At 57.9% G+C, this 24,342-nt stretch overlaps 7 protein-coding genes across 7 annotated transcripts; 1 reads left to right on the forward strand and 6 right to left on the reverse strand.

Moving 5' to 3' along the window:
- Window positions 1-782: 782 nt before the first annotated feature.
- On the reverse strand, window positions 783-2,266 carry VDBG_02067 (predicted protein; the record flags this gene model as incomplete). Its single annotated transcript, XM_003007833.1, has 2 exons — window positions 783-1,344; window positions 1,449-2,266. The coding sequence occupies 2 exons, from the start codon at window positions 2,264-2,266 to the stop codon at window positions 783-785; spliced, it is 1,380 nt and encodes a 459-aa protein (XP_003007879.1).
- Window positions 2,267-2,491: 225 nt separating this feature from the next.
- VDBG_02068 (predicted protein) lies at window positions 2,492-3,452 on the reverse strand (the record flags this gene model as incomplete). Its single annotated transcript, XM_003007834.1, has 2 exons — window positions 2,492-2,710; window positions 2,769-3,452. 2 exons carry the CDS (start codon window positions 3,450-3,452, stop codon window positions 2,492-2,494), a joined length of 903 nt encoding a protein of 300 aa, XP_003007880.1.
- A 1,908-nt stretch (window positions 3,453-5,360) lies between these two features.
- On the reverse strand, window positions 5,361-5,921 carry VDBG_02069 (conserved hypothetical protein; the record flags this gene model as incomplete). The annotated part of the gene is made up of 1 exon (XM_003007835.1): window positions 5,361-5,921. One exon carries the CDS (start codon window positions 5,919-5,921, stop codon window positions 5,361-5,363), a length of 561 nt encoding a protein of 186 aa, XP_003007881.1.
- Window positions 5,922-9,307: 3,386 nt separating this feature from the next.
- Window positions 9,308-10,078, forward strand: VDBG_02070 (conserved hypothetical protein; the record flags this gene model as incomplete). Its single annotated transcript, XM_003007836.1, has 1 exon — window positions 9,308-10,078. The coding sequence occupies one exon, from the start codon at window positions 9,308-9,310 to the stop codon at window positions 10,076-10,078; it is 771 nt and encodes a 256-aa protein (XP_003007882.1).
- Window positions 10,079-12,558: 2,480 nt separating this feature from the next.
- On the reverse strand, window positions 12,559-17,250 carry VDBG_02071 (RNA-dependent RNA polymerase; the record flags this gene model as incomplete). Its single annotated transcript, XM_003007837.1, has 3 exons — window positions 12,559-13,238; window positions 13,370-14,155; window positions 14,319-17,250. 3 exons carry the CDS (start codon window positions 17,248-17,250, stop codon window positions 12,559-12,561), a joined length of 4,398 nt encoding a protein of 1,465 aa, XP_003007883.1.
- Window positions 17,251-17,707: 457 nt separating this feature from the next.
- VDBG_02072 (D-lactate dehydrogenase) lies at window positions 17,708-20,182 on the reverse strand (the record flags this gene model as incomplete). Its single annotated transcript, XM_003007838.1, has 5 exons — window positions 17,708-18,510; window positions 18,624-19,022; window positions 19,093-19,296; window positions 19,349-19,748; window positions 19,811-20,182. The coding sequence occupies 5 exons, from the start codon at window positions 20,180-20,182 to the stop codon at window positions 18,137-18,139; spliced, it is 1,749 nt and encodes a 582-aa protein (XP_003007884.1).
- Window positions 20,183-23,727: 3,545 nt separating this feature from the next.
- VDBG_02073 (acetyltransferase) lies at window positions 23,728-24,282 on the reverse strand (the record flags this gene model as incomplete). Its single annotated transcript, XM_003007839.1, has 1 exon — window positions 23,728-24,282. The coding sequence occupies one exon, from the start codon at window positions 24,280-24,282 to the stop codon at window positions 23,728-23,730; it is 555 nt and encodes a 184-aa protein (XP_003007885.1).
- Window positions 24,283-24,342: the final 60 nt, after the last annotated feature.

Below are 24,342 nucleotides of genomic sequence, written 5' to 3' on the forward strand. Positions count from 1 at the left end.
GTAGTCCGTCATCATCTCGCGCCGCATTACGAGCGTACATAAAAGAAAAGGAGAAACTGGCCCGACAGAGCCGCGTTAAGCATGATGATCCATCCATCCACATACCGAAGCAGAGCCGATATAAAAGTTTTTGAAAAAAGAGCAAATAACTGACTTTGAAAACCCCAATCGCTCCTCGCTGTACACACTAATTCAAGAAGATGATGAAAAAAAAAAAGCCCGGCATCCTGTAGTTCTGCTCGGGAGCTAACAATGCTCAACCGGGTCCCTGCAAGAGAGAGAGAGAGAGAGAGAGAGAGACGGCAGCGATGTACTGTAACATGTCGAAGAACCATCCAGAAAGACGAAGCCGGCCACCCGCCCCTTGCGTTATAAATGAACTTTGGACATAGGAGATGCGCATCTTGTTTGTGGTGCGTTTCGTGGATTTGCTTTTTTGGTCAGACAGCCTTTCCCATAGTCCCGTGCTTTTCCAATCAATCGGTTGGAGTGCAAAATGTGCGTGCGCCGGGGTCATAATCATATATAGAAAGGAACAACATGAGAGAACCAGAAGGAAAGACGACGCGGACAGACTGCGCCGCTGTCGACGGTTCGTTCGTTTCGTGTGTTTTCGTTTTGAGGGGGGCGGGGCGGGGAGGGTATAAAAATGCCAGATGAACAGCAAAAGGTGAAAATGTGCCACACCCCTAAGCGATTGATAGTACAGGAGAGACATGGGGAAAGGAAAAAGGGACGAGACGATAAGATGCAGTTAGCCAAACGACGACTTCTGAGCAGGCTCAGATGGAACCCTTTCGGTCGCCCGTGCCGCGGTAGGACTGAGGGTACGGGGCGGCGCGGTAGCGTTCCCTCTCCCGGGGAGGCTGGGCGACGCGGCGGCCGGGTAGGGAGGACCGGCGGTCGAACGAGGCCACGGGCATGGGCATGGGAGACAGGACGACGGGGTGGCGGCTGCGAGGCGAAGGGCGAAGAGTGGAAGGGGTGGGCGTCGTCGTCGACACGATGCCCGGGGCTGAGGCGGTCGTGGCCATGGCGACCGACCCGGGGAGCAGGTAGTGGCCGCGGGGGTTGGGGTCGGCAGCCGGACCCAGGTACGGTGAGGAGTGCGCCGAGATGGACTGGACGGCAGGGTAAGCCGCAGACATGGCAGGGTCCACGATCGTGGGCACGGAGGCGCCAGCCCAGTTGGGCTGGGGGAAGTCGATGGGAGATGGACCTCCCGACGACGCCGGCATCATGTCTTGGCCCGGCATCATGACCACGGGCTGAGGTTCCGAAGGCGCCGGAGCCACGGTGGGGTTCATCATCCTGGGGGGCGACGGCAACCACATCTTCGGCGAACTGGCGCAGCAGTCTTTGATGCTCACGGTTGATTGGCCATGCCATTCGCAGGGTGGGCGGTCTGCGGCGCTACAGTTCTTGGGCGCTGCGCCGCCGACGAGGACGTTGCAGACGGTTGTGTCTGGGTGCTGGTGGCTGGTTCGGAGACCTTGGCAGGCTCTACCATGTCAGGGAAGACCTCGCCGAGGTACTCGATGTAACCAGCCAAGCTCTGCACCTGCTGGTTCAGTGCCCTTCGGTCTTGTTGGGGCAGTCCGTTGCCGGCAAGGGCCGTCTGGCGAATGCTCTGCACGGAGGCGATGATCTTCTCGACCTCACCGCGGAGTCTCTGCTCCGTGAGGTTGAAAGAAGGCATCGAACCAGGCCGAAGCGTACCGAGAACCCGCAGCGTCTCCGCCGTGGCAGTTCGGATCACCTCGAGGGACTCTGAGACAGAAGGAGATGCAGACTGCTCAGGAGACAGGACCTCGTCCTGCTGCTCGCGCTGACGCACGTCGAGGACATCAATGTGAGGCTGTGTTTGCCGCGTGAAAAAGTCGACGATGAGCTCCGGTCGGAAGGCTGGAGCGGAGGACTGCTGGCTCGGAGATCGACGGAAGTTGACAGGCGCTGCTTGAGGGACGGGCGTCCTACCGTTGCCGGGTCGGGAAGATTGTTGCTGAGCCCAGACGGTGACATGGGGAGGCTGGGGAGGAGCTGTCAAGCCGACGGTCTGGCGCTCCTGTGTTCGGTGGAAGGCAGGCGTGTTGCTCGCCATGCTGTACGCGCCGAAGGTCTCGGCACGTCTGTCATCGAAGCGCTGGATGGTAACAGGCTCGTAGTGGCTAGTGGTCATGTAGTGGCCGTTTTCTGACAGTGTAGGAAGAGGCATCGGCGTCATGTGTGCTCGTGGGACAGTCTCTTGGTTGACGGGAGGAGGCATTGTCGCCTGATCCGAAGACTGCACGCCTTGGTAAACCTCCGCTGACTGGTACGATGGCACTCCTGTGGTGGCTTGTGAGACCACGAAGCATCATCGGTGGCTGCTTCGTAACGCTGCTGCGGGTGGTTTATGCCCGTGTGCTCAGGGTCGTCGGAGCTGGGAAGATACATGTAGTTAACTTGAAAGTCGGTTGCCGCACTCTGACAGACGACGGGGATGGATTTGTCACTGGCGGTGGTATACCCCTATTTGGCCTACGCTGGGACCGAGGTACGAACTCGCCATGAAGCCGGCACTGGGTCGATCACCCATTGTGGTTGTTGTCACGGACACGGCCTGAGCGGCGTGCTTGATGACGCTCTGCTGCTCTGCAAAGGTTGGGAGGGGGATGGCATCATAACGTGTCGGGGAGCCGGGCTCAGATGAGACAAGGTAGGGGTTGGGCTGGGACGAATTAGTATGCGCGCCCGCAGAAGTTGACTCTGAGATGAGGGCTACTCACGCCGCGGGAGTACTCGTCGCCGGGGAAGCACATCGGGTCCTGACCATCCTTGTTGTGAGATGGACAGCCAACATCGACGGCAGAATCACGCCTCGGGCCTCCAATCTGGTCAATACTCGATGCAGGCGTGGTCGGGCTACTAATGCACGAGTTGGTAGTCCCCATGGAGAGACCACCCTCGGAGAGACCATCTGAATCTTGGCATGGCCAAGCCGAGAGCAGGTCGTTCATGTCTCGGGCAGGCCAGTCAGAAAGCAAACTGTTCCACTGATATGTGAAAAAGGCTTGTCGCTCGGGCTCCTCCAGGCGCTGAGCCCACGTCGAAATGTCGTCTTCGGTAACGATGGTGTGTGTGACTTGGTGGCCTGAGCCGAGCAGGACCTTGATGGCTCGGTTGGCGAGAGAAGGCATCGGGTCGCCGGGTTGGTGGTGGGTGATGCGACGTCCATATATCGTGAACAGCGTCACGCCGGCTGGGCGGCTTTCGCTGTGTGTCGGCACCCAGCAGACGGCCGAGACAGGAACGACAATGGCCTGGTTGGTCTGGTGGTTCAAGACGTGCACCTCGTTGTTGCAGCTGTCGTTGCGGCCGTCATCGAAGATGGTGACCTGATCGCCACGGCGGAAGACGATGCCGTCAGGGGACTGGCCTTCATGGGCCAGGATCCCGTGAAGAGTATTCATGACGGTAAAAGAAAGGGAATATGGTCCAGGCGAAACAAGGCTTCCCGCGCGTTGGTTCGCTCAGAGAATGAGAGTCGAGGAGTGTTATCACTTGGACAGATGGGAAGCAAGGGAAGGGGGAGACGAGGAAGGGGTTCATATAAGCAAGGTGAATAGATCAGAGACGGGGATAGGATGAGAAGGATCAGTAATGCTGGATGAACACGGAGGTGCAATGAAACTCCAGCTCGCCAATGAAGTTGAGCGGCCCGTCTTGTGGTAGTCGTGGGCAAGAAGCAAATCACTCTCACTTTATGGACGAGACGAAGCGTTCTCATCATGGGCGGCCCCGCCAGGTTGGACCAGGATATTCGACCCTGGACTGGAACTGTTGGAAGTGATGGTTGCGCCTTGACCTCCACCCATCCTCGCCTGGCCAGGGCTGGAACCGAGAGCCAGCAGCTAGAAGAGGGGGAAAAGACGAGGTGGTAGACGAGAGGTACCCATCATGACCATGTCCCTGTATGCCCAGACAGCGCTACTGATCAAGGGCCAGCGGACAGACTCCCGTTCCCCTAGCCACATTAGCTTGGCGATCGTCCAGGGCGATGCAGGACAAGAGTGGCGCTGCTGTCGACAGTGGGCTGTCGTGTTTGGGACCCTGTGTTTTCGACCCCGGTCGTGCGTCATGCGTTCAGCCCGAGTGTATCTTTCGGACAGGTCAACTTGCAGACGCAGTACGCTTTCACCCTTCTCGTCCCTCCCCATGACGAGGCCGCCAGGTGACTGGCTCATTGTGCCTGTAGGCCATGTCTCGGCTTGGGAAACCCTGATACTGTGTCAGGGCCTGTGAGGCTGGAAACTGGCTTGGAGGCATGCGCAGCTTGGAAACCAAAGGCACCGGTGACGGCAGCCACATTAAGGCACCCGTCGAGGGGGGCGCTCTCCCGTCTTGCCCATGTAACGGGTGGCAGTAGGCTCCCCCGGGGAAGCATGCCCGTCCGTTTCGTACTGGGCCGGTGGCATCCAGTCGGAGAAAAAAGCAACGGGCATACTGTACATGTACACACACATCATCACAGGGGTACGCCCAAGGCGGAAAGGTGACGCCGTTGGCTGGCGCAGAGGCCCAGTCGCTGTGAAAAAAAAAAATGCCGTCAAGCTGTGGCAGATATCGGCTAGAGCAAACAGCCACTGGTGGGGGAAGGGGAAGGGGTGCAGAGAAAGAGAGAGGACCAAGCAGCAGTGATGTTTCTGCGTGCCGGTTCGGCCATCGAGCCAAGCGGCCCCTGCAACGGAGATAAGCACGATCCTCCATCTGGACCAGGAAAAGACCAGGGCCCCGGAGGAGACAGGGTAAGGGGGGTGGTGGCCCAGGAGGCCTGCAGCAGAGAGAGACATACACACCAGCGCATGGCTAGCGTCCGAAAACCATCGGATGGACAAGGTCCATCGATCGCTGGAGAACTGGTTGCTCTTGGATATGTACGTATTTTTATGTTCCTGTGCCTGTCCCGATTCAACGGGTCTGTAGAGATCCGGTTGGCGGCTCGACCGATGTGTTGGTTTCCTGGATTCTGATCCCTGGCTTTGATCTGACGGCACACGCACATAGTCCTGTTTTTGGAGCCAGTGGGCCAGGCTCACCTCTGGGCGCATGAACGTTGGGTGAGGCTGAACACTGCGAGCCTGGGGGCCGATGGTGGCTTCAATACATGGGTTGTTTTTCTTGGTTTGTTATACAGAGATGTCATCCTCGCCAGTCCACTCGTCTCCTGGGCTGTGTTTATTCCGCAGCAATATGTGTTGGTTTTTATGCACGTACAGAGCCCACCACTTCTCCTATTTGTGTGTGTGTGTGTGTGTGTGTGAGGGGGGGGGGGGTATTGATCGTTCCGTTTCTGGTCGCTGCCGGCGTCGCCACCGTTCTCAGTCCTTCTTTTCTGATGAGCTCGGCTTGCCCTGGCTGCTGTTCTCTTCTGCCGCTGGGGTCTGGCCGAGCTTCGTCAGCACACGAGTTGCCCATTCCTCAAACTCGCGCTCAGCAGCCTCGTCCGTCTTGCCTGCCTCGCCTCTGATGGTCCGCCGCGCCTTTTCTCGCAAGTCATCGACAGAGGATACGTCAAAGGCCCAGGCAATGCCGCCCGTGGCCATGACGCCAAAGCTAAAGACGTTGAGTGTCGCGAGGTTGAGGGCTTCCAGCGCAATCAGGGAGCCCTCGGGGTTTTCCTGCTTCCCAGCGGCGGCGTGGCTGGGTTGGTAGAATTTGGGGAAGGCAGCGAGCTTCTTGCGGGTGACGGCACGTTTCGTGATGAGGGTCGAGCAGACGAGGAAGCTTGCGCCCGCAAAGAACAACCCGAGCTGTTTCAGTCCCCTTGGAGAGAAGGGTCCATTGTCGATGTGGGCCGGTGAGGGGCGCGCCACGGAGGGCGTGGTGGAGGGGGAGAGGGAGGAGGAGGGCGTGGACGGTGGTCCCGAATCGTTGGCCATGGCTACTGGGGGGCCTGCAGCGAGCATCGGATGCCTGTGGCAGCCGAGATCGAGTCAGCAGTGGACTCACCACCTGAGATAAAAGAAAAACAGGAGGGGCCAAAGGGGAAGGATGTCAGATCGGGGAGAGAGAGAGGGGGGGGGAGAGGCGGGAAAGGGTACGAACCGAGTTGAGGAGCGCAGAGCTCACAGGATGGGAGGAGGTGGGACTCGACGCTGGTCAGTCGCGAACGCGGAAGAGTCGATGGAGAATGGGAGAGAGAGAGAGATGGAGTGTGGTTGTGAGACGCGCTGCCTCTAAATGCATAGGCTCGACAGTAGTCCGGCTTTCAGCGATATGCATTGGCTTATCCGGTGTGCGGGCTGGGCCGTGGCTGTTTCCTCAATAGCGCAATGTGGAGAGAGAGAGGGGGGATCCAGTGCACCACCCTTACTCGCTCTGACAACCTCGTCCATCCCAGTTATCCCAGCTTGACACGGTTCATCGCGGGGACCCGACTCCTCCATCGTTGGTCGGATCGTGTTTAGCCCACCGTGGCTGCGCTAACACCCCTGTTGAACGGACACCTCGAGTCTTCCCACCCCAATCGTGTCGGAGCATTTGCAACAAGAAGCCCGTCCGTTGACGCAAGGACTGGGTAACCCTGCCGCTACCTTGTTGCGTCAAGCGGCTCACTGTCACGAGGCCCTCCCTTTCTCCTCCATCAGTTCAAAGAAACGCGATGAACGCTGGGCTGGGCTGGACTGGCCTATCCCCAATTCAGGGCCTTTTTGATCGATAAAGCCAAACAGAGCGAAACGGCGCGTCTCGAGCAGGAGCATCTTCTCCGGCAAGGCAGCGCTCATGGGCGTGTCGAGAATGGTTTTGCATGCTGCGAGAGTTCGTCCAGAGCTGACCTACGACTTGTCTCCTGACTCGTCTCGCCTGAACTCGCACAACTCTAGTGCCAGACCTCCGAGGTTTGCAGATGCACCCTGTCCCTCCGTCCATTCATCTCATGGAGATTGTGACGAGATGCATATCCAGTCCAGCTGAGAGATTTTCAAGCAAGAACGAGAAAGAAAGAAAAAGCTGCAAGAGGAGACAGGAAGCCAAGACGCTGTGCCACAACCAACACCCCGCCTCGCGTCCCCCGTGTTCTGAACCAAGTATCCGCAGCACACGAAGGATCCTTCATGCAAGCCGTGTCGGCTGACGAGATGGCTCGGCCTCCCTCCTGGACTGCTGTCCGGGTAACTGGTAAGAACGCGACTGCACCATCGGCGTCATCGCTATCGGTTATCTGGTTCGGCTGAAGTTAAAGCCTGGCTGGCACACAGGCCATCCATCCTACCACATCGAAACCGTCCCAACTCTTTGAGGCGATGCACAGCCGCGAATCTCGCAGCGCGATCGTCGACATGGATCTTGCGAGAGGCACACATCGAACGCAATGGCCACTCGTATGCACGTACATGCAATAAACTGGAAACTTCAGACCTGCCAAGAGGGAGGACGGGACAATACGGCCAGGGCCGTTCGGCTACATTTCTCGATGCAGAGCAAAAAAGCGAACGGCACGATCATGACTCGACATCACAGTCTGGCTCGCCGCGACGAAGCACGTCAAGATGTGATAGCGTTTCCATCTCCTTCTTGTTTCTGCCTTTGCGCACGAGCGGAGCTGGAGTGTGTGCATGTGTGATGACAACGACACCAAGTCTGTCTAAAGTTGGTATATCACTTTTCACTTTATTGTGACCTGGTGACGGACTGAACTTCGCTTCAGGTGATTGGATGGACTGGGGTTCTGACTTTGCATGGCCCTGCACAGAATTATTGGACCGTCGGCGATAATGCCATGAGTTGATTTCTGACAACACTTGTTTGTGCCGTCCAGGACGGAACACCAAGTAGCCGGGACAATTGTCATTCCTTTGTCCTCGAGCAGACTTTTCTCCGTTCTTTTTGGCCGCTTGTTCACTCAGCTCGACGACCCTGGGCATTGGGACCGATCGACACAACGTTGTACTGCAGGAGAGAGCATGCATGTCGCCAGACACGTGCTGTGCACGGTGCTGTTGCCTCGCTTGTGGTGGTCGATTATGAACAGCATCAAGAACGTCAGCAACCGGCCACAGAACATGCTCGACAATGACTGACAAGCACGTCCATCGTGGCTTCTGTCACCGAGACCGTGGAAATCCAGAGAGGACGACCTCGGCCGGCCATAAGACGGGCTTTGACACCTAGGCGGCCGCTATTTTAGCCTCAACAGCGTGACGGTCAAAAGGTTGTTTCGAGGTAAGGGAGAGTAGACTGCCTTATGCCTTGCCATGACGAGGCCATGGTTGTGCATTCCAGCGTGCTATGAACAGGGGGCAAGACAGCGGGAACAGCGGCGGCTGATGAACTTTCGCGGGGACCCACGAGCTACCGTTGATCAGGCATGGTCATGTCCCAGTTAGCCTCGTACTTACCTTGCTGTACCTTACCTGAGGTGCAGTACAGTGTGGTCGTCCACCCCTGTGCGCGGGACGGGTCGGCTTGGCACAATCCTGGACACCCTTGGTGATCCTCTGTGTGGTGTCCCCCCCTCTCTCCACTGGCCCACCTAACTTTAGGTACATGGTAGGTAGCTGGGTACGGCCGCTGAGATTCAGTCAGTCCTCACACGTCAATATTCACCCAGCATTCAGCCGGTCGCTCGGTTGCAACTCGGGCGTTATCTTCACGAGCTGTCAGAATCGTCGGGGAATCGGACTCGAGACTATCCTCGACGCTAGTGAGTTGCGCAAGCGACTACAGCTCCTCCGCCTGGCTCCACGTCAATCACAAAGCCATCAGCTCTGGGCACATTTGAATAACCCGAAACAACTCGAGCACACTTATCATCACCATGGGGCTCACTCGAGCTTTCGTCCCAGCAGAGGCCACGTCATAAAACCGTTGAGCACGCCAACGGCAAGGCTAGCGACTAGTTCGGGCGCGGTGCATCTGTCGCATAAACCCCCTTTCCTGCAGGTTCTGCGAGGTCTTTTTCCCACAAAGTGCACACACGGATGACTTCCGCGGCCCGCCTACTGTGGGCTCAGTAGGCACCTCGACGTCTTCGGACAACTGCACCTGCACAGTGTCCCGGTAACTGACAGGGCCTTACCCCTTCCATCCTAGCACCCCAGACCTGGAGGGAGGCCAGGAACCCAGGAAGGGGAAAGGCCAGCCGTTTTTTTTCGCTTCCCGCATCTTTGGTCTTGCTCGTACTCTCTCACACGGATCGGGAGATTGACCTTCGTACATCGCCATCAGCTGCGCCGACCGAGCCAGCCGCGGACACACACCCTGACGCTCATTCCCCGTCCCAGACACGCCCTCCGACCTCCTGGCCTGTGTCGTGAGCGAGACCATGCCCAAGGCGAAGACGCCAGCCAGCCCCGGCGTGCCAGGCAAAGTGAAGAAGAAGGGCCAGGGTCAAGCCATTCAGACAGCCGCGTCCATGTCCACATCAACGTCCTCGCCCGCATCCACGGCGGCCACGGCGAGCTCCAAAGCCCCACCGCCTGCCTGGCCTCCGTTCAAGCCAGCCTTGCCTGTGACGGACCTGCTCCCTGAGCCTCTCGAGCAGTGCCCCGACAAGGTCGTGCTGCTGCCCAATTTCTGGCCCAAGTCCCTCTGCAACACCTTTGTTGCCTTTCTACGGGGCCTGGCGCTCGAGACAACGCCCGGTGGCCGGCCCAAGCGAAACATGGCCGCTCGCGTCAACGACCGCTTCCAGGTTGACGATCCTGCCTTTGCCCGTCGTCTCTGGCTTGGTACCGGCCTTCGTGACGCCCTGCAGCGGGAAGATGTCAGAGCCCTCTGGTCAGTCGAACCCGTTTTCTCCTCCCCGTTCCTTTTTTCCAGAAGTCATCAGCATCCTCAAATATGTGGTATCACACACCTCGATGCCGTCATGCTCGCGTTCCTCCACTTCCCCCACGCTGCCGCTGCCGCAGCTGCACGGGGTGCCACCAGTCAGCCTTGGACTGGCCGCGCCCTCCAAAGGACATGGGTTTCGCCATCGACGGTATCCAACACATGCTCGGCATCGGCATCGCTCCCAACCCGAGACTCCATCGGGCCTGTTGACGAGAAAATCCTTGCTGATCAGTTGCATATTGTGCCACAGGGGTGGTGACGTTGTTGGGCTCAACTCCAACATTCGCGTCTATCGCTACACGAAAGGACAGTATTTTGACGCTCATTGTAAGTATAGTACCTCGCTCGTGTCTCACTTGACTCCCCATGGTGCTGTCATTTATGCACGCCATGTCCCGTTTAAGACGATCCCGAGCGGCACGCCGCCCGTCCGCCACGAGAAGAACACGATGACGACGACCCATGCCACGAGGGGCATGATGGGCACGATGGCTGTTATCGGGGGTCGCGTCAGGCTCAGGGTCGGAGCCGGGCTTGCCCTCCGCAAGTACGGGCAAGCGCCGCAGTGACGGTTCAGCACAGCTGAAGGGCCGGTCCGGCTGTGATCGAGCCGGGTCAATGGTGCTTGAGGTCTCCGCTTGTCGCGACCGTCGCCTGACTAGGCGGGCTCAAGCGGCCAAAAACCCAGAAGCGAGCTCCCCGACCATCTGAGATCTGATTGTTCGACCGACTAGTCCGCTGGCTCCCCACCACGAAGTCGGCCGAGTCACCGATCTCAAACCCCTGTCATGTTGATTGTCCAGCGAAACTCTCCCCCAACAATCTCCGATGCAACCAGAGGAGCGGTAGGGAGCTCAATCCGAGAGGGCCGATCCCTCGCCATCATTGGTTCTGCGTACCCAAGCCTTCATTCCAGCGATCGAACGCCAGACACCCAGTACCGAGAGGCCTTCACACCAAGACACTCAGAGCCTCCACCCACCCACACACACACACACAATCCACATATCGTCAACCCACTCATTGCACGCAGCCTCATACCTTTCAGCTTCTCAAGGATGTCGCTCTCATTGTGATGAACGATGACAAGGCTCGCTCCGCCGTGATTTCTAGCCCATCAGCTAACAAACTTTGTCCCTGTCAGATGATGATTCGAATAATGTTGTGGTCCCCGCCGAAGACCCTTCGCTACCCCCCATTCCCTGCATCACCACCTGGACTCTGCTACTCTACCTGACGACCAGCTCCGACTCTGAGTCGGCGGGCTGCATCGGCGGCGAGACTGTCTTCTTCCCACACGATCGACGGGTACCGTCTGAGGAAATATCGGTACCGCCCTTGTCCGGGCTGCTGCTGCTGCACAAGCACGGCAAAGACTGCATGCTGGTGCGTCGTTTGCTTCTTCCCCCCCCCCTCTCCCTCATTGCATTTACATGCCTCCTATTCTCACTTGTTTGCTCGCGCGGCGCCGTCAAGTACAAGGTCTGGACCGGCGCCTGCGGCAGGTCGTCCCGTCCCGCGCCTAGACTCCTCCAGCCAGCACACCAGGTACCACGCCTCGGTCGACTATCGTGCCCTCACGCGGTGTTACGACCTAAAGAAGAACCTTTGGCGCGGTCGAGAACACGCATTTCTAGCAGTGTCTCGTGTGTGCCGTGTTTCGCAAGCGCACCACTCTCCTCATAAGAAGCGTGCGGTGGGTGTGGCTGTGGGTGCGGGCATGCGAGTGCGGGCATGCGAGTGGCTGTCTCGTGAAGTTCGTGCAGGTCATAATTACGCTGGTCTCGTGAAGCCACGCTGGCTAGCCGCCCTAGTCAACTCATTTTGACACTTTTGGTTATCCTCCTTTCCCGGTTTGCCCTTCCCTCCTACCTTTCTGGCTTCTGGAAAAAGAAACGACAGATTCCTCTGAATCGATCCCATATGACTCCTCGACAACCATGCCTACCCCACCCCCGGCCCCCGTTGTCTCTCGGCTCGCCGCCACCTCTTGTGTTTTCTTTCTTTCTTCCGTTTTGGCCTGCCTCTCACACACAAGCTGCCCTACCCCTCACTGCTCCTCACACTCTGAATGGTTTGCAGAACGAGAAGACGAGAAGGGGGCGAGACAGAAAAGAAACAATCGGCGGGCCCCAAGACAGACCAGGAGCGAAGCTGCCCTGCTGCAGAGCACCGGATGCTGGCTCCGGCTCCCCCACCCCTCCGTCTCTTCTTCGTTCCCTTTGCTGCCAAGTCTTTGCTTCATCTAACCTTTCTCCTCGCCTCTCGGCTCCCGCCACGCCCCCTCCCCCCCCCGGCCCTAAACTCTTGAGACTGACGAACGCGGGTACCTTGCGTACTACAGCACGAAGGGCGCCAGGTTACTGCAGGCGAGAAGTGGATTTTGCGGACCGACATTTGCGTTCGGAGGTGATGAAGACTTTGCAGAGTACTGCGATGCACAGGCAAAGGAAGGAAAAGGGGGGGAGAAAACAGAAAACACGACGAATGAGAGAAAAGACCACGAGAGCGTGGACTGCTGCATGCAGGCTACGGCCGACCGTTTGTTTCCTCCCCCCTTCGCTTTTGCACTATTTGTTTGATCTGCCTGAGACCTGCGAGGGCCGGCGTGGGAGCGCACCGCGAGGCTCCGGGGAGGGATGCTGTAGAGGATGCTCCACGACCGAGATGTAATCATTTGTTGTTTATTGCTAAGCTACCACCGGGCTTCGTGTTACACGTGCATTGCTTCCCCGTTGCTCAGCTGCCGCCCATGAGCCTGTCAAACCGCTCAAAGAGGTTGCCCCCTTCCTCATCGTCGTCGTCGCTAGCGCTGCTGTAGTCGAGCTGCTCGACAGCCTCGACCGTCTCGACAGTCCGCGGCATCGCCGGATATGTCTCGTCAGGGGGCTTCTGGGTTTGTGCGGCCTCCGCGACTTGCCCTGCTGCTGCATCTTGCCTCACCGGCCTCAGGATAGGGGTTGCGTGGCGACGCGGCGGCGTCCGGCCGACGGGCTCGTGCGGGCGTGTCTCCTGGGCCGAGGAGGGCTGCGCGTTCCAGCGCATCTTCTGCATGTTGAAGATGGCAGCGAAGGGGTCTAGCTTGTCGCCGCTCTCCTGGAGCTCAGCCTGCTGTTCGTCCGTCTTCTTCATCTTCTGCTCCTTCACTGCTGGCGTGTCGGATGGCTTGTCCACCTTTCGATCGTGCGCGGTGCCCTCCTTTCTGTAGTGTTCGGTGCTGCCGTGGCCTTGAGATGGTTCGTCGGTGACTGCCACCCCTGCGTCGTCCTGTGCGGAGACTTTGTTTGTAGCTGCAGTGGCCTGTGTCTCTTCAAGAGACGGCGGCGCGTAGACCGTCCCATCGTCATGGGCGCCTTCGTCCTCGTCCTCGGAATCACGGTCGAACTGTGGGAGGAGCTGGCCGCGATGGGACAAGACGTCTGTCCGGAAACATGAAAAAATCCATTTTTCTGTGAGATGATGCTCTTCGGCACCTGGAATCTCCCCCGATCGCTTCCACGTCCTCATAGTCAGGCACGGGTAGGTGGCCGCTCGGCTTGGTCTGCGACACCTCCCTCCTGCCGGTTGAACGTGCCCAGCGCGGTGGATGTAGGTCGAACGCCGGTATCCGTGAACAACGTCGGCGCCTCGTCTTTGCGTCGTCCGTCGCGATGCGGGCCGGAGGACCCAGTGGTAGATCCAACGGAAACGTAATGAGGAGGGCATGCCCCCTTCATGTTCCCTTCTTCCCGGCTGGGCAGAGCCTCCGGGTCGCCAGCAACACGCGCCCTTCGCGGCGGCGGTGCAGCGCGATGCTGACCTCCTCGGGCCGTGACCTGATACATGGCCGCGACAAACGGTGCGACCTTGTCGTAGCCGCTGCCGCCGACGAGGGCGTGCACCTCGTCGCGAAAGGACTGCTTCAAGAGACCGGCATCGCGGCCAATGTCTTCCGAGTGCTTGTAGGCGTTGCCGACGCGCGGTCGGGACAGCGGGAATCCGGTCCAGATCTCAAATTCGGTCGACACCTCGCGCTGGGCCATGAGGCGCCGCATGGCCGTGTCGTAGGTCGACTTGAGGCGGCGCGCCTGCTTGAGGACCGCATTGTCGATTGGCGCAAAGCGCGTGAGGATGCGGCGGTCAAACTTCTTCTCGTACAGCGGGTTGAACGGCACGTCCTGGATCCTGTCGTAGATCTGTCCGAGGGCCGTGTACGAGTGGTAGATGGAGTTCTTGTTGCGGCGTCCGCCCATGAAATGGGGCCATCTGCGAGCTCGAAGTTCGCGGCCGAGCTCGGCTGGATCGCCTGACTTGACGTAGTCCACGGCTTTGGAATGGAGTTTGGCAAGCTGCAGGCCTGTCAAGATGTCAGCTCTGAAAGCGAAACATTCAGAAGAATGGGGGAGACTACCGACATTTGGTGTGCATAGCGCCTCCTTCTAGGTAGTCTGCGCTGGCCAAGTGCGACGTTGCGATGAGGGGCAGGCAGTCATTGCGCATATACTTGACGAAGAACTCACTGAGGTCTTTTGTATTGACGTCCCGATCAAGGACCTTTGTTTGCGGCGCCGCGTTGTCCATCGGCCGAAAGTTCCACACCGGAGGGATCAAGTCGGGATCCCAGATGACGAAGAAGTCGTCGCCATCCAGGTCGCCTCCAGAGAGCATGCTTGGAACGTCGACATCGCCCGTGCTCGGAAAGACGACTACGTTCTTCATGTGACGCAGCTGGGGCACGTCGACGGCCTCAACAACGCGAATGTCTCCTGGATGCAGTGAAGGGTTGCGGCCGACAATGCACACGCCTTTGATGACGTTGAAGAAATGTCGATCGTCAGGATCTGGAATTTGAAGAAAGATCTGAGGCAGTAGTTCCACGTTTCTCGACGTGGTCTGACCTTCGCTCGCCCTGTTATGGCCTCGCAAGGTTGCCGTCTCATCGACGCAGCCGAGGACGAAAGCACCCTTGTCAACCACGATGCGTGCCTTGTCCCGTAGTAGCTTCATGGACCACACCCGCCAGAGTTGCAAAATGGTGAGGACGAAGGGCTCTTGGACATCATGGCGCATGAACCCCCAGTTGATCAGGTCTCTGAGCGCCAGCGATGTGTGGTTCTCGTCAATGTGACGGCCGAGGAGAACCGCAGCGGCACCCTGGTCATTCATGGCCTTCTCGTAGCTATGGAGCTGTCTTTGAAGCAAGTCCATAAAGACCTCTGACTTGATGCCCAGGGATGTGAGGATCGTAATGGTCTGGCGGTTCAGAGTGGCCGCGGAGAACCGCGCGCAGCGAATTATCTCGAGACCGTTGAAAGTCGCCTTGAACTTCTCCTGCGATTTCCGAATGTGCACATACATACCCTTGGCCTCGGGCCATACGGCAAGAACGCCTTTGCAGCCGCCCATGCGAAACTGAAAAGCCGATGGCGTCTCGACTGTCTCGAGGCCCATCTCTTCTAGTACCATGCTGGCGAGGAAAGAGGAGATCTTGCCGACGCCATCTGTAAAACAATGGCCGTTTCTTTCAATGTCGGGGATGATCTGGATATTGGGGGCCCGAATGCTGCGAATCTCGCGCGTTGTAGAGAAACACTGTCCCAGTCTGGCTGCGAATTTGGCAACGATGTGTATGTGATTGAAATTCCCCATCCATTGACGCATCTCGGTGCACTTGAGATGGACAGTCTCGCAGAAAAAGTAGGCACCGCATTCTCTGATCTGAGAATTGCCAAACGCCAGAAACTTGTAGTGGCGGTCGCCGATGCGGATGCCGTTAATCATGGTTAGATAGACCCTCTTGAACACATAGTGGTCCAGCTCCATCTTGGCTCGCGTGCTGATTCTGCCTCGCGTGAGCTCGTCCGTGAACTGGACGCGGAGAAAGCGGTCAGAGACGTGCTGGTACTTTCGTATCACGCGATTGCTGGCTTCGACCCCAGGAGAGCTCAGGTAGATGGTCGTGGGCGTGACGACGACTTTTCGGACAATGGCGCAGTAGTGAGGCACCACCGGGTTGGGGTAGTAGCAGTTGGCTTCATGACTCTCAAAGATGTCCATCGGCTGCTCGACGGCCTTGCCTCGGTCAGCAAAGTATTCCAGTATCCATTTGGCGCGGTCCTGTTGGAGACCTCGCAGACGATCTAGAAACTCTTGCGACAGCTTGTATTCGCAGAGGACGCCACGAGAGATGCAAACCTCGAGTTGATACTGCACGGGAAAGTCAAAGAATCTCGCCGTGGGCGAAGAAGTGGCATTTGAATGCATCAAGGAAAGCCAATCATCGTTTGGATCTGGCTTGGAAGTCTTGACGGGCTTGTTTCGAACTGCTTGGTTCTCAGACGGGATGAGGCACGGCTGATCTGGGAGTTCTGAGCTCTTATCAAGGCGCGTGAGCTCGATATTGAGGTCTTCAAGTGCCCCTGTAAGATTGCGAAGGTCTTGGCCAGGAGCGTCAAGCCTCATGCGGAACGTCGTCCAGCGGCCAATGTCGACGAAACTCAGGTCATCCCACTGGTTAAGGAGGCCGAGGCTGTAGTCCTGGGGGAGGTCGTTGTCGTCGAGGACATGGGAGGCGCGCACCCACTGGTCGTTCTCGGTCCACAAGAGCCTGTCGGCTTCAAAACTGCGAGCAATATCTTTGTTCTTGAAGTAGTACGCTGGCGGATAGCGAAGGGGTATCGTGAGATGAAAATCGCCATTTCCAAGATCGACGAGCGACGCACGCCTCATATGAGCGAGGTCAATCAAAATCTTGTATTCACGGATGGCGTTGTCGGAAGAATCCTCTCCAAAGACTTGGCCCAACTCGGCGTCTGGCGTTACGGAGATGGGGAAGTAAATTGCGAGGGTTTTGTTTCGAAAGTCGGCCTTCAGCCTGATACACTTGGAGTCGCTGCCCTGGCCTTGGGAAACCACTTGTTTCTTGGGCATGATCTCAGGCCCTTTACCCGTAGGACCGAACTCCAGCGTCTTGATGTCCAAGGTCATCCTTGCCGGATAGAACAGCCTCGAGTTGACCGTGCTACGAATGGCCCCAAAGGCGTTGGAGGGCGGGTCGAGTTCGATGCGAATGGGAATCGCCGCCTGGGCAGGCGGCAGGTTCACTCGAACGAAGATGTAACGACCTTGGGACCAGAATGAGGTCACAGGAGGTGGTTCGAACCGAATACGGGCTTCGCCGGTGGGCTGGCCTTGCCTACCCTCAAAGTGCTCAATATAGACAATGTTGCCGTACTTGGTGAATTCGTAGTGGATATCCTGGACGCTGGTGATCGGGAGGCCTCGTAGCCTGATGCTGATCTGAGGCCACCTTCGCCAGTCTTCTTGTCCGGGGCGCTGAGCAGGTGCTGAAATGCCCGAGCGCTGTCGATGATGCGTCTGTCTTGCTTCACGCGGAGTCTTTGACACCTTCGAGGGCGGCGTGCCACTAGCTTGCTTATTGGGAGACTGCATCTTGACGTGAGAAATGTCAGCCAGCCATCAAGCACCTGGGTCAGTTGGTGCTGGCTAAGGGAAGAGAGCTGTGTTGAATTCAGCCGTTGGCCAAGAAGAGGCAGGGCAGATGTTAAGGATTTTGCTTGGAGTAGAGGGCAGCAGGGAAAGAGTTGATGGCGGTTCTCTGTGATTCACTTTCTCTCCAAGAGGAAGGAAGAAAGAGATAGTGACATGAGAGAACCAAGGCAAACACAACGGGAAAGAAGCTTTAAAAGATCACTACAGGCGAGACTGTTGTTCGAGAGGCAAACCACGTTTACCTTCTTCCATTGATAAGAGATAATACTCATGTGTTTGCCTGCCGCTGCTGGACGGGGCATCCGAACTGTGGCTGTCAGCGCCTGTCGGAGCTCAAAGTAGTTGGTATCGGTCTCTCCCAAGCGTCCCATTCACTTGTTGCAGGCAAGGCAAGGTACCTCACCTACCTAGGTATAGGAGGAAGTGACATACAAGAGCTGGTGGCGGTCGGTGGCTCATCGACTGCCAGTCTTGCTTGCGTCCCCTTCCATCCTTTCACCATGTACGCATCCCTAACATTTTCAACACTTGGCATGCACCGAACGCCAGACCGCAACACTTTGACAATGGAAACCAGCAAGCCGCTTTTTGAGACCCCTACAATGCTCCTCCCTACCTGACCACCTCCCATTCTCTGTGCGTTCCGCTGCCAAGATGCAAAATGGACCTAATGATCGGCGGACAGTATAAATGATGTCTGACAAGACAGAAGAGGACCCACCAACAACGATTACTCCTCTGCTGAAGCCGTGCAAGAGCCAAATGGTCAAGCAGCGACAGACCAGACTCGCGCGTCCTCCATGCTTTGCCTCTGCCCCTCGACACTTCAAGGGAGATCCATAATCTTTCCCGGATTCATGATCCACAGGGGGTCCAGTGCCCACTTGATCGCCTTCATCACACCGAGCGTGTCTTTGCCCGCCTCCAGCAGCAGCGACTCCTTCTTGCCCCAGCCGATGCCGTGCTCGCCCGTACATGTGCCCTCCATGTCGAGGGCCCGCTGCACCATGTTTTTGACGCACTTTTCGACCTTTTTACGCTCGTCGGGATTCTGTGCATTGTAGATGATGCTCTCGTGGAAGTTACCGTCGCCAATGTGACCGAGGATGCTGGCGAAGAGGCCCAGGTCGTCCATTTCCTTCTTGCTCACCTCGATGAGCTCGCCGAGGCGACTAAACGGGACGGCCACATCAGTACTCCCTGTTCAGTATGATTAGTCTCGTAAAGCTATACCCGCCAGGTTACGAAAAGGCAAACGAGGACCGGGTCAGGCTGGTGGCCAAGGCGGGAATAATGACGGCGGGGCGACTCACAAACTTCCTCGCCGTTCCGACGCAACGCAAGCATCGACCAGAGCGACTCCTTACGCGCTGACCACAGGAGCTTCTGCTCGCGCTCGTCCTTTGCAAACTCAAAGTGGCCGCCAGAATGCGCGCGCGTGATCCTCTGGACGAGCCCAATGTTCTCCTTGACGCCCGCCTTGGTGCCCGAGAACTTGAAGAACAGCGTCGGCAGCTCCTTCCAGACGCGTGGCGCCGTGGCGCCACCCATGTTGACGACCTTCATCTGCACCTCGTCCATGATCTCCATGGCGGCGACAGGAATGCCGTTCTGCATCACCTCGGCGGCGGCTGAAGCGGCGTCGCGGATGGTGGGGAACGTGACGACGGCGACCGAGAAGTCTTGCGGGATAACGGCGAGTTTGAGAGTTGCTGCAAATGGTCAGCCGGTCGGCTGCGCGAGGGGCTCAATAGGAGGACTACTCGCCTTCAGTCACCAGACCCAGCGTGCCCTCGGACCCGACGAAGAGGCCGTTGAGGTTGTAGCCCGCGGATGATTTCCTTGGCCGTCTCCTTGTCTTGATGACCGTGCCGTCGGCTAGGACGACCGTCAGGTTGATCACCCAGTCCTTCATGGTGCCGTACTTGACGGCGTTCGTTCCAGAGCAGTTGGTCCCAATCATGCCGCCAATCTTGGCGCTCGGGCCTGTCCTCACTTTCAGTAGCCATTCGAACATGAGTTTCTTTACAAGACCTACCAGGATCGATGGGGAAGAAGAGCCCGCTGCTCTGCTTGGCAAGCTGCTCATTGAGATCCTGCCAGCCGATGCTGGGCTGAACGACAATGTCCATGTCCTCCTTGTTGAATTTGATAATCTTATCCATGTAGGCAAAATCAACGCTTATACCGCCAAAGGGAGCAGAAAAGTTACCCTCTAGGCTGGAGCCGCCTGAGTAAGGGATGATGGGGATGCGGTACTTGTTACAGATGCGCGCAATGGCCGAAACCTGCTCCGTCGACCGAGGGTAAGCGACGGCGACCGGGAGTCCTTCAGGGTTGGTCGATGACCACTCTGAATATCCGTGAGCATGGAGATCCTCGGGATCGGTTGAGATGATGTCCTCTTGGCCCAGCGAGTTCTCGATTTCCTTCAATGCCTGTGTCACTGCATCAGCCATCCTTGCTCGGTCACGGTCTGTAGGGGTTGGGCGGCACCTACACGTTCCATCTGAGACATGTTCGCATACTGCGGCTGGCGGCCTGGCTTGCCATCCAGCAGCGTCGGGCCTCGACCCGAGGTCAAGAGCGACGTGCCCCAAGCTCCCTCTTGGCGAGTACTCGCCAGCGCCCAACCGATGGTGCCCGCCGCAGCGGCGAGAGCAAGGACGGATCGTGTGTTCCATCCTCGGTGTTCGGAGCTGTGCTCAGAGCCCTGGTGCTGCTCTGCGCGACGTGCAGAAGTGGTGGTGAGAGTCCGTTGACAGGACAGCACTGTGGCACGCCCAGCAAGTAGAGGGCGGCTCATGCCGGCCCCTCGAAGGAGGGGCCTGGCGCCAAAGCTGGCCGACATGCAGAAGGCTGCGCGGTGCATCTACACACACTCACTCACGCTCACACACACATGAAATCCGGTCCGGAGTCGGTGCAAGACGTTGGTGCGGAGTAACCGCCGTGCCGGAGATCGGCCCTGACTGAACCCGATGAGGGTGACACGCTTTGGTTGGCGATGGCCCGGAATGCGGCGATTAAAACTCGCAACTCCTGCAGAACGGGTGCAGTGCGTAGGTGCGTGGGACTGCTGCTGGCAGTTCCGAGGTCAAGGGTTCTTCTTCTTGCTCACCAGCCGGGAACGCAACAACTTCGGAGACAGGCCGACTGGAACAGAGAGAGGAGAAGGGGGGGTGGGATCCGTTGTGCTTATAAGGTGGTCCAACGGAGAGACAGTCTGTGCCTCTAGGTGGTGCTGTGGGAGGAGTGTACTCTCGCTGGTGTCGTGATCAACTTATCCAGGGATTTAAGACCCCGTTAGTTGTCATCAATCGCCAATAGCGAACAAGGTACGGCGGCCAGCAGGTGAAGCTAGCTGGGAGCCTTTAAATGCTGGGGCTCGGTGGAGATGGAGCGCAGTGAGACGATGGGGTCATCCTTGTCATGCTCGACCCTGCTAGGTGTGATCCTCTCTGGTGGGGGAGAGCGGAGAAAGTCGAGAAGGGGAAAAAAGGCTTAGGGTGATGGGGGTGGAGGATGTCAGGATGGGGGTTCTTTCGAGCCTGAGAGTCAACTGACGGCGGCTGAATATAGATGCAATATGTCTCCCGTGTCTCTATTTGACTGAACGTCTGAGTAAGACCGAATGGAACGAAGGCAGCAAGCGAGCTCTGGACGGGGGAGGAATCAGCAGGTGACATTGGAGTGCTTTGAGGGCACTGGTTCGGTTCCTCTTTGGGCGCGGGTTGCAGGACGAACAGTGTGGGTTTAGAAGACTTGCTGGTCTCGTGGCCCCCTCCGCCCCTCCCCAACCTCAGGGGTAGGTAGGACTCGGCAAGTGGGCTGCGCACTTCTAGATGCTTTCCGAGTGACATGATCGCATAGTGACCGAGGAAGAAAGTTCCGGCCAAGTAAGGTGACAGAGGCCGAATGCACGGCGCAAGACATCGATACCGCCAAGGGGGTGGTGGGCCCGGATGAGGGATCGTGTGGGGGTTGGTGTCTTGAGCTCTCCAAGGGGGAGGGTGTTTCCGTCTAGTGGCTGATTAGTAGGAAGAACCCCGATTCTTACGCATGCTTCTTACATCATGAGTAGGGGGAGGTGGGAGGGGAAAAGAGAGAGAGAGAGAGGTCTCGTGAAGTCTTTCTCCTTTCGTCGTCGTTGTGCTTCCAACCAACTAAAGGCACGTATGCGATCATGCACAGCGCAGGCGGCCTTGCTCTGCGAGCCTCGTGCCCGATGTCGTCCTGTTGTGTGCGGCCGCCAGGGCGACGTTGACTCGTCCGGGGTTTCGTAATGAAAATGCCCGATGGGTTCCCCGACAGACATGGATGGCGCCGTACCATGGTGCACGGGGTGGACGCTGTGCGGGATGGTAGGTCGGGGCGGCCTAAGCATCGGACCAGGCAGGCCTGCGAGCTGGGTAGGCGTGAGGTCTCAGAGGCTCCGGTCCAACATGCAGCTTTCCGACGACATGGGTCCGGCGTAGTAGTTGGGGCGCCCTCGTTCCCGTGTCGTGTCTGGGGCGTGTTAGACCTGGAGAAGATTGTATGGAGTTCGATTCGTTGACAGTGGTTCCGTCTGGCCCAGACTCGTCGTCTGCTTTGCTTTGCCATGATTGCTTTTGGTAGGCAGCCACCATGCGAGGCGACTGCAGGTTGCGTTCCCCATACTCGTCGACGCGGAGAATGCATGTTGGGTTTCCAGAGGCTGTCTGTCAGTGCACCTCCAGGTTGGTGACGATCACGAGGGACAGAGGAGGGTACGGCAGTATAACGGCCATATCCTGCCCCCAAGAGCTGTCGGCGGCCTACCATGGGTGTCTCGGCATGTCCATTGAGTTTGATGGTGCCTCCTACCCACGTCAATGGGTGGCCCATTCGGATCGTAGCCAGACTTGTTGCATCTCGGTACGTGTGCCGCGGGACATGATCATCAGATGTGGTGCCGAGGAAGCAGCTGCAGTTGTGAGTGTTGGGCTGTTGGGAGGAGAGGACCTGACCGAGGTGGAGAGGAGAACCAGGTAGCGGCACGGCATGTGTGGCTGCGCTCATGGCCTTGTGTTGAGCCACTGGATGGTGGGTAACTCAGGTACCTACCTTAGTGAGCGAGTCCCCTGTGGCCGACTGCGCGTCGCCTGTAGCAGCCGTGGTCGGTCCTGTTGTGCTTCACTCGTCTTCCGTCGGAAGTCTCCCGCCCACCAACAGCCCCACCAACAGCAACAAAAGGCCATTCCGAGGTTCCCGAATGGAGAGATACAGATTGTCATGGTATGCCCACCGGCTACATGGCTCCAGTCGCACTGACGGTTGCATTTCGCGGGGTTGGTCGCACCCAGAGCCAGCCTCTCTCTGTCCTTCTCTGTCCTGACCGTCCCTGTTGCAGAGTGCAACGAGCATGTCCAATACCTGACGGCAAAAGACAGCTCAACCGTCTCACACCGCCTCACCACCTGCAGCGGCTGATCACCGTCTCGCCTCGTCACCCCAGCTGGGCAGGTTGTGACACGACGCAGCCCTTCGGGCAGAAGCTGCTGCAGCCAAGTGACGCGGCGCGGGCAAGGCCAAGCGCGCGACGGCACACGAATAGCATGCGCTGCATGCTGGCGAGGCGATCTGCATTTCATGGCCGGCATTCCGTGGTCAGCGTCGTTGCGGCCGAAGTCTGCGACTTGTCAGCTCGTATGATGGAGAGAGTTGTATTCGATGGGTGCATGGCAAAGGCTTGCGAGATGTTGTCCTCACACTTTGAACCACCTGGTACTTACTAACCTTACCTTGCCTTGCCTACCTAAGTAGGTACCTTAGGTACGTTCCTTACTCTACCAGGCCTGCCAGGCAGAGGCCGCAGATGTCACCTCCCAGGCCTCGAGCCTACAGCGAACACTGAGGCCTAGGCTCCAGTCGAACGCCTTTGCGCTCCCTGTGCGAAAGCCCCGGACCCTGGAAGACATGTCCCAATAGAGCTGTCCTCAATCGGGCAGGTCGGCGAATTCGCACCTGAGATTGGACAGCGCCTAGGTGCCAGGCCTGGCCATCCAGAGAAAAATGGGTCGATCGTAGGGTGCGATTGACATGATGGAGCTAGACGTGCACTTTATGCTGGATTAGGAATTTCCGTCATGGTCTGCAGTCAGATGCGTTAGTCAACGACAGCGTTCCGAAGGCCGCCTCCTGTACCCTTTGACGCAGTGTGTAGTTTCGCTATAGGCGATGACAGTCGTTGTATTAGGCACACGTGTGTTTGGCACTCGAGTGCCGAGCTGACCTGCGAACCAAAAAAGAAAAGAAAAAAGGAAAAATAACAAAAAGTTTGACAGAATCATCTCTATTTTGTCTATAGCCATACATATACCTCTATCCACTAATCTAAACTCTACGACAGGCCACGCAGCCATTCCTCTTTCCTCCAACCTCAAATGTGTCCCCTCACAACTTCTTCAGCATGATGCGGTCCATCTGGATATCTCCCCCAACGTTAAACTCATGCGCGCCGACCACGCTGAACCCGAGCTTGGCATACACCTGCGCAGCCTTGTGGTTCTCCTCCCAGACCCCGAGCCACATGTGTTCGAACCCTTGCTCCCGCGCCTGCCTCTGCGCCTCGTGGATGAGCAGCTTGCCGACACCCTGGCCGTGGTGCGCCGCCGAGACATAGATGCGCTGCAGCTCAATCTTGGAGGCCACATCGTCGACGCACGGCTCGCTGCCGCCGCGCGTCAGGAGGACGAAGCCGATGATCGTCGTGTTGTCGCCGTCCGCCGCCACGGCCACTGTCATGTCTTTTTGTGTGTCTTCAATGTCCCGCGCCGTCGCCGCGACGCTGTACGACTCATCTAGGTAGGCTTGGAGCTGCTGCGGCGTGACCGAGTGGCCAAATGTGGCGCTGAACACAGAGGACCCCAGCGCGGACACTGCTTCGGCGTCTTGCAAGGTGGCCCGACGAAGGGTTGGGGCGGGTGTTGTGTTGGTGGCGGAAGACATGTTCTGTGTGGAGAATGAAGATGTTTGTTGCTGAGGGCGGAGGAGAGAATAAGAGAGAGG

This window comes from Verticillium alfalfae, genomic scaffold (assembly GCF_000150825.1).
Source record: "Verticillium alfalfae VaMs.102 supercont1.2 genomic scaffold, whole genome shotgun sequence".
Taxonomy (NCBI): Eukaryota; Fungi; Ascomycota; class Sordariomycetes; order Glomerellales; family Plectosphaerellaceae; genus Verticillium; species Verticillium alfalfae.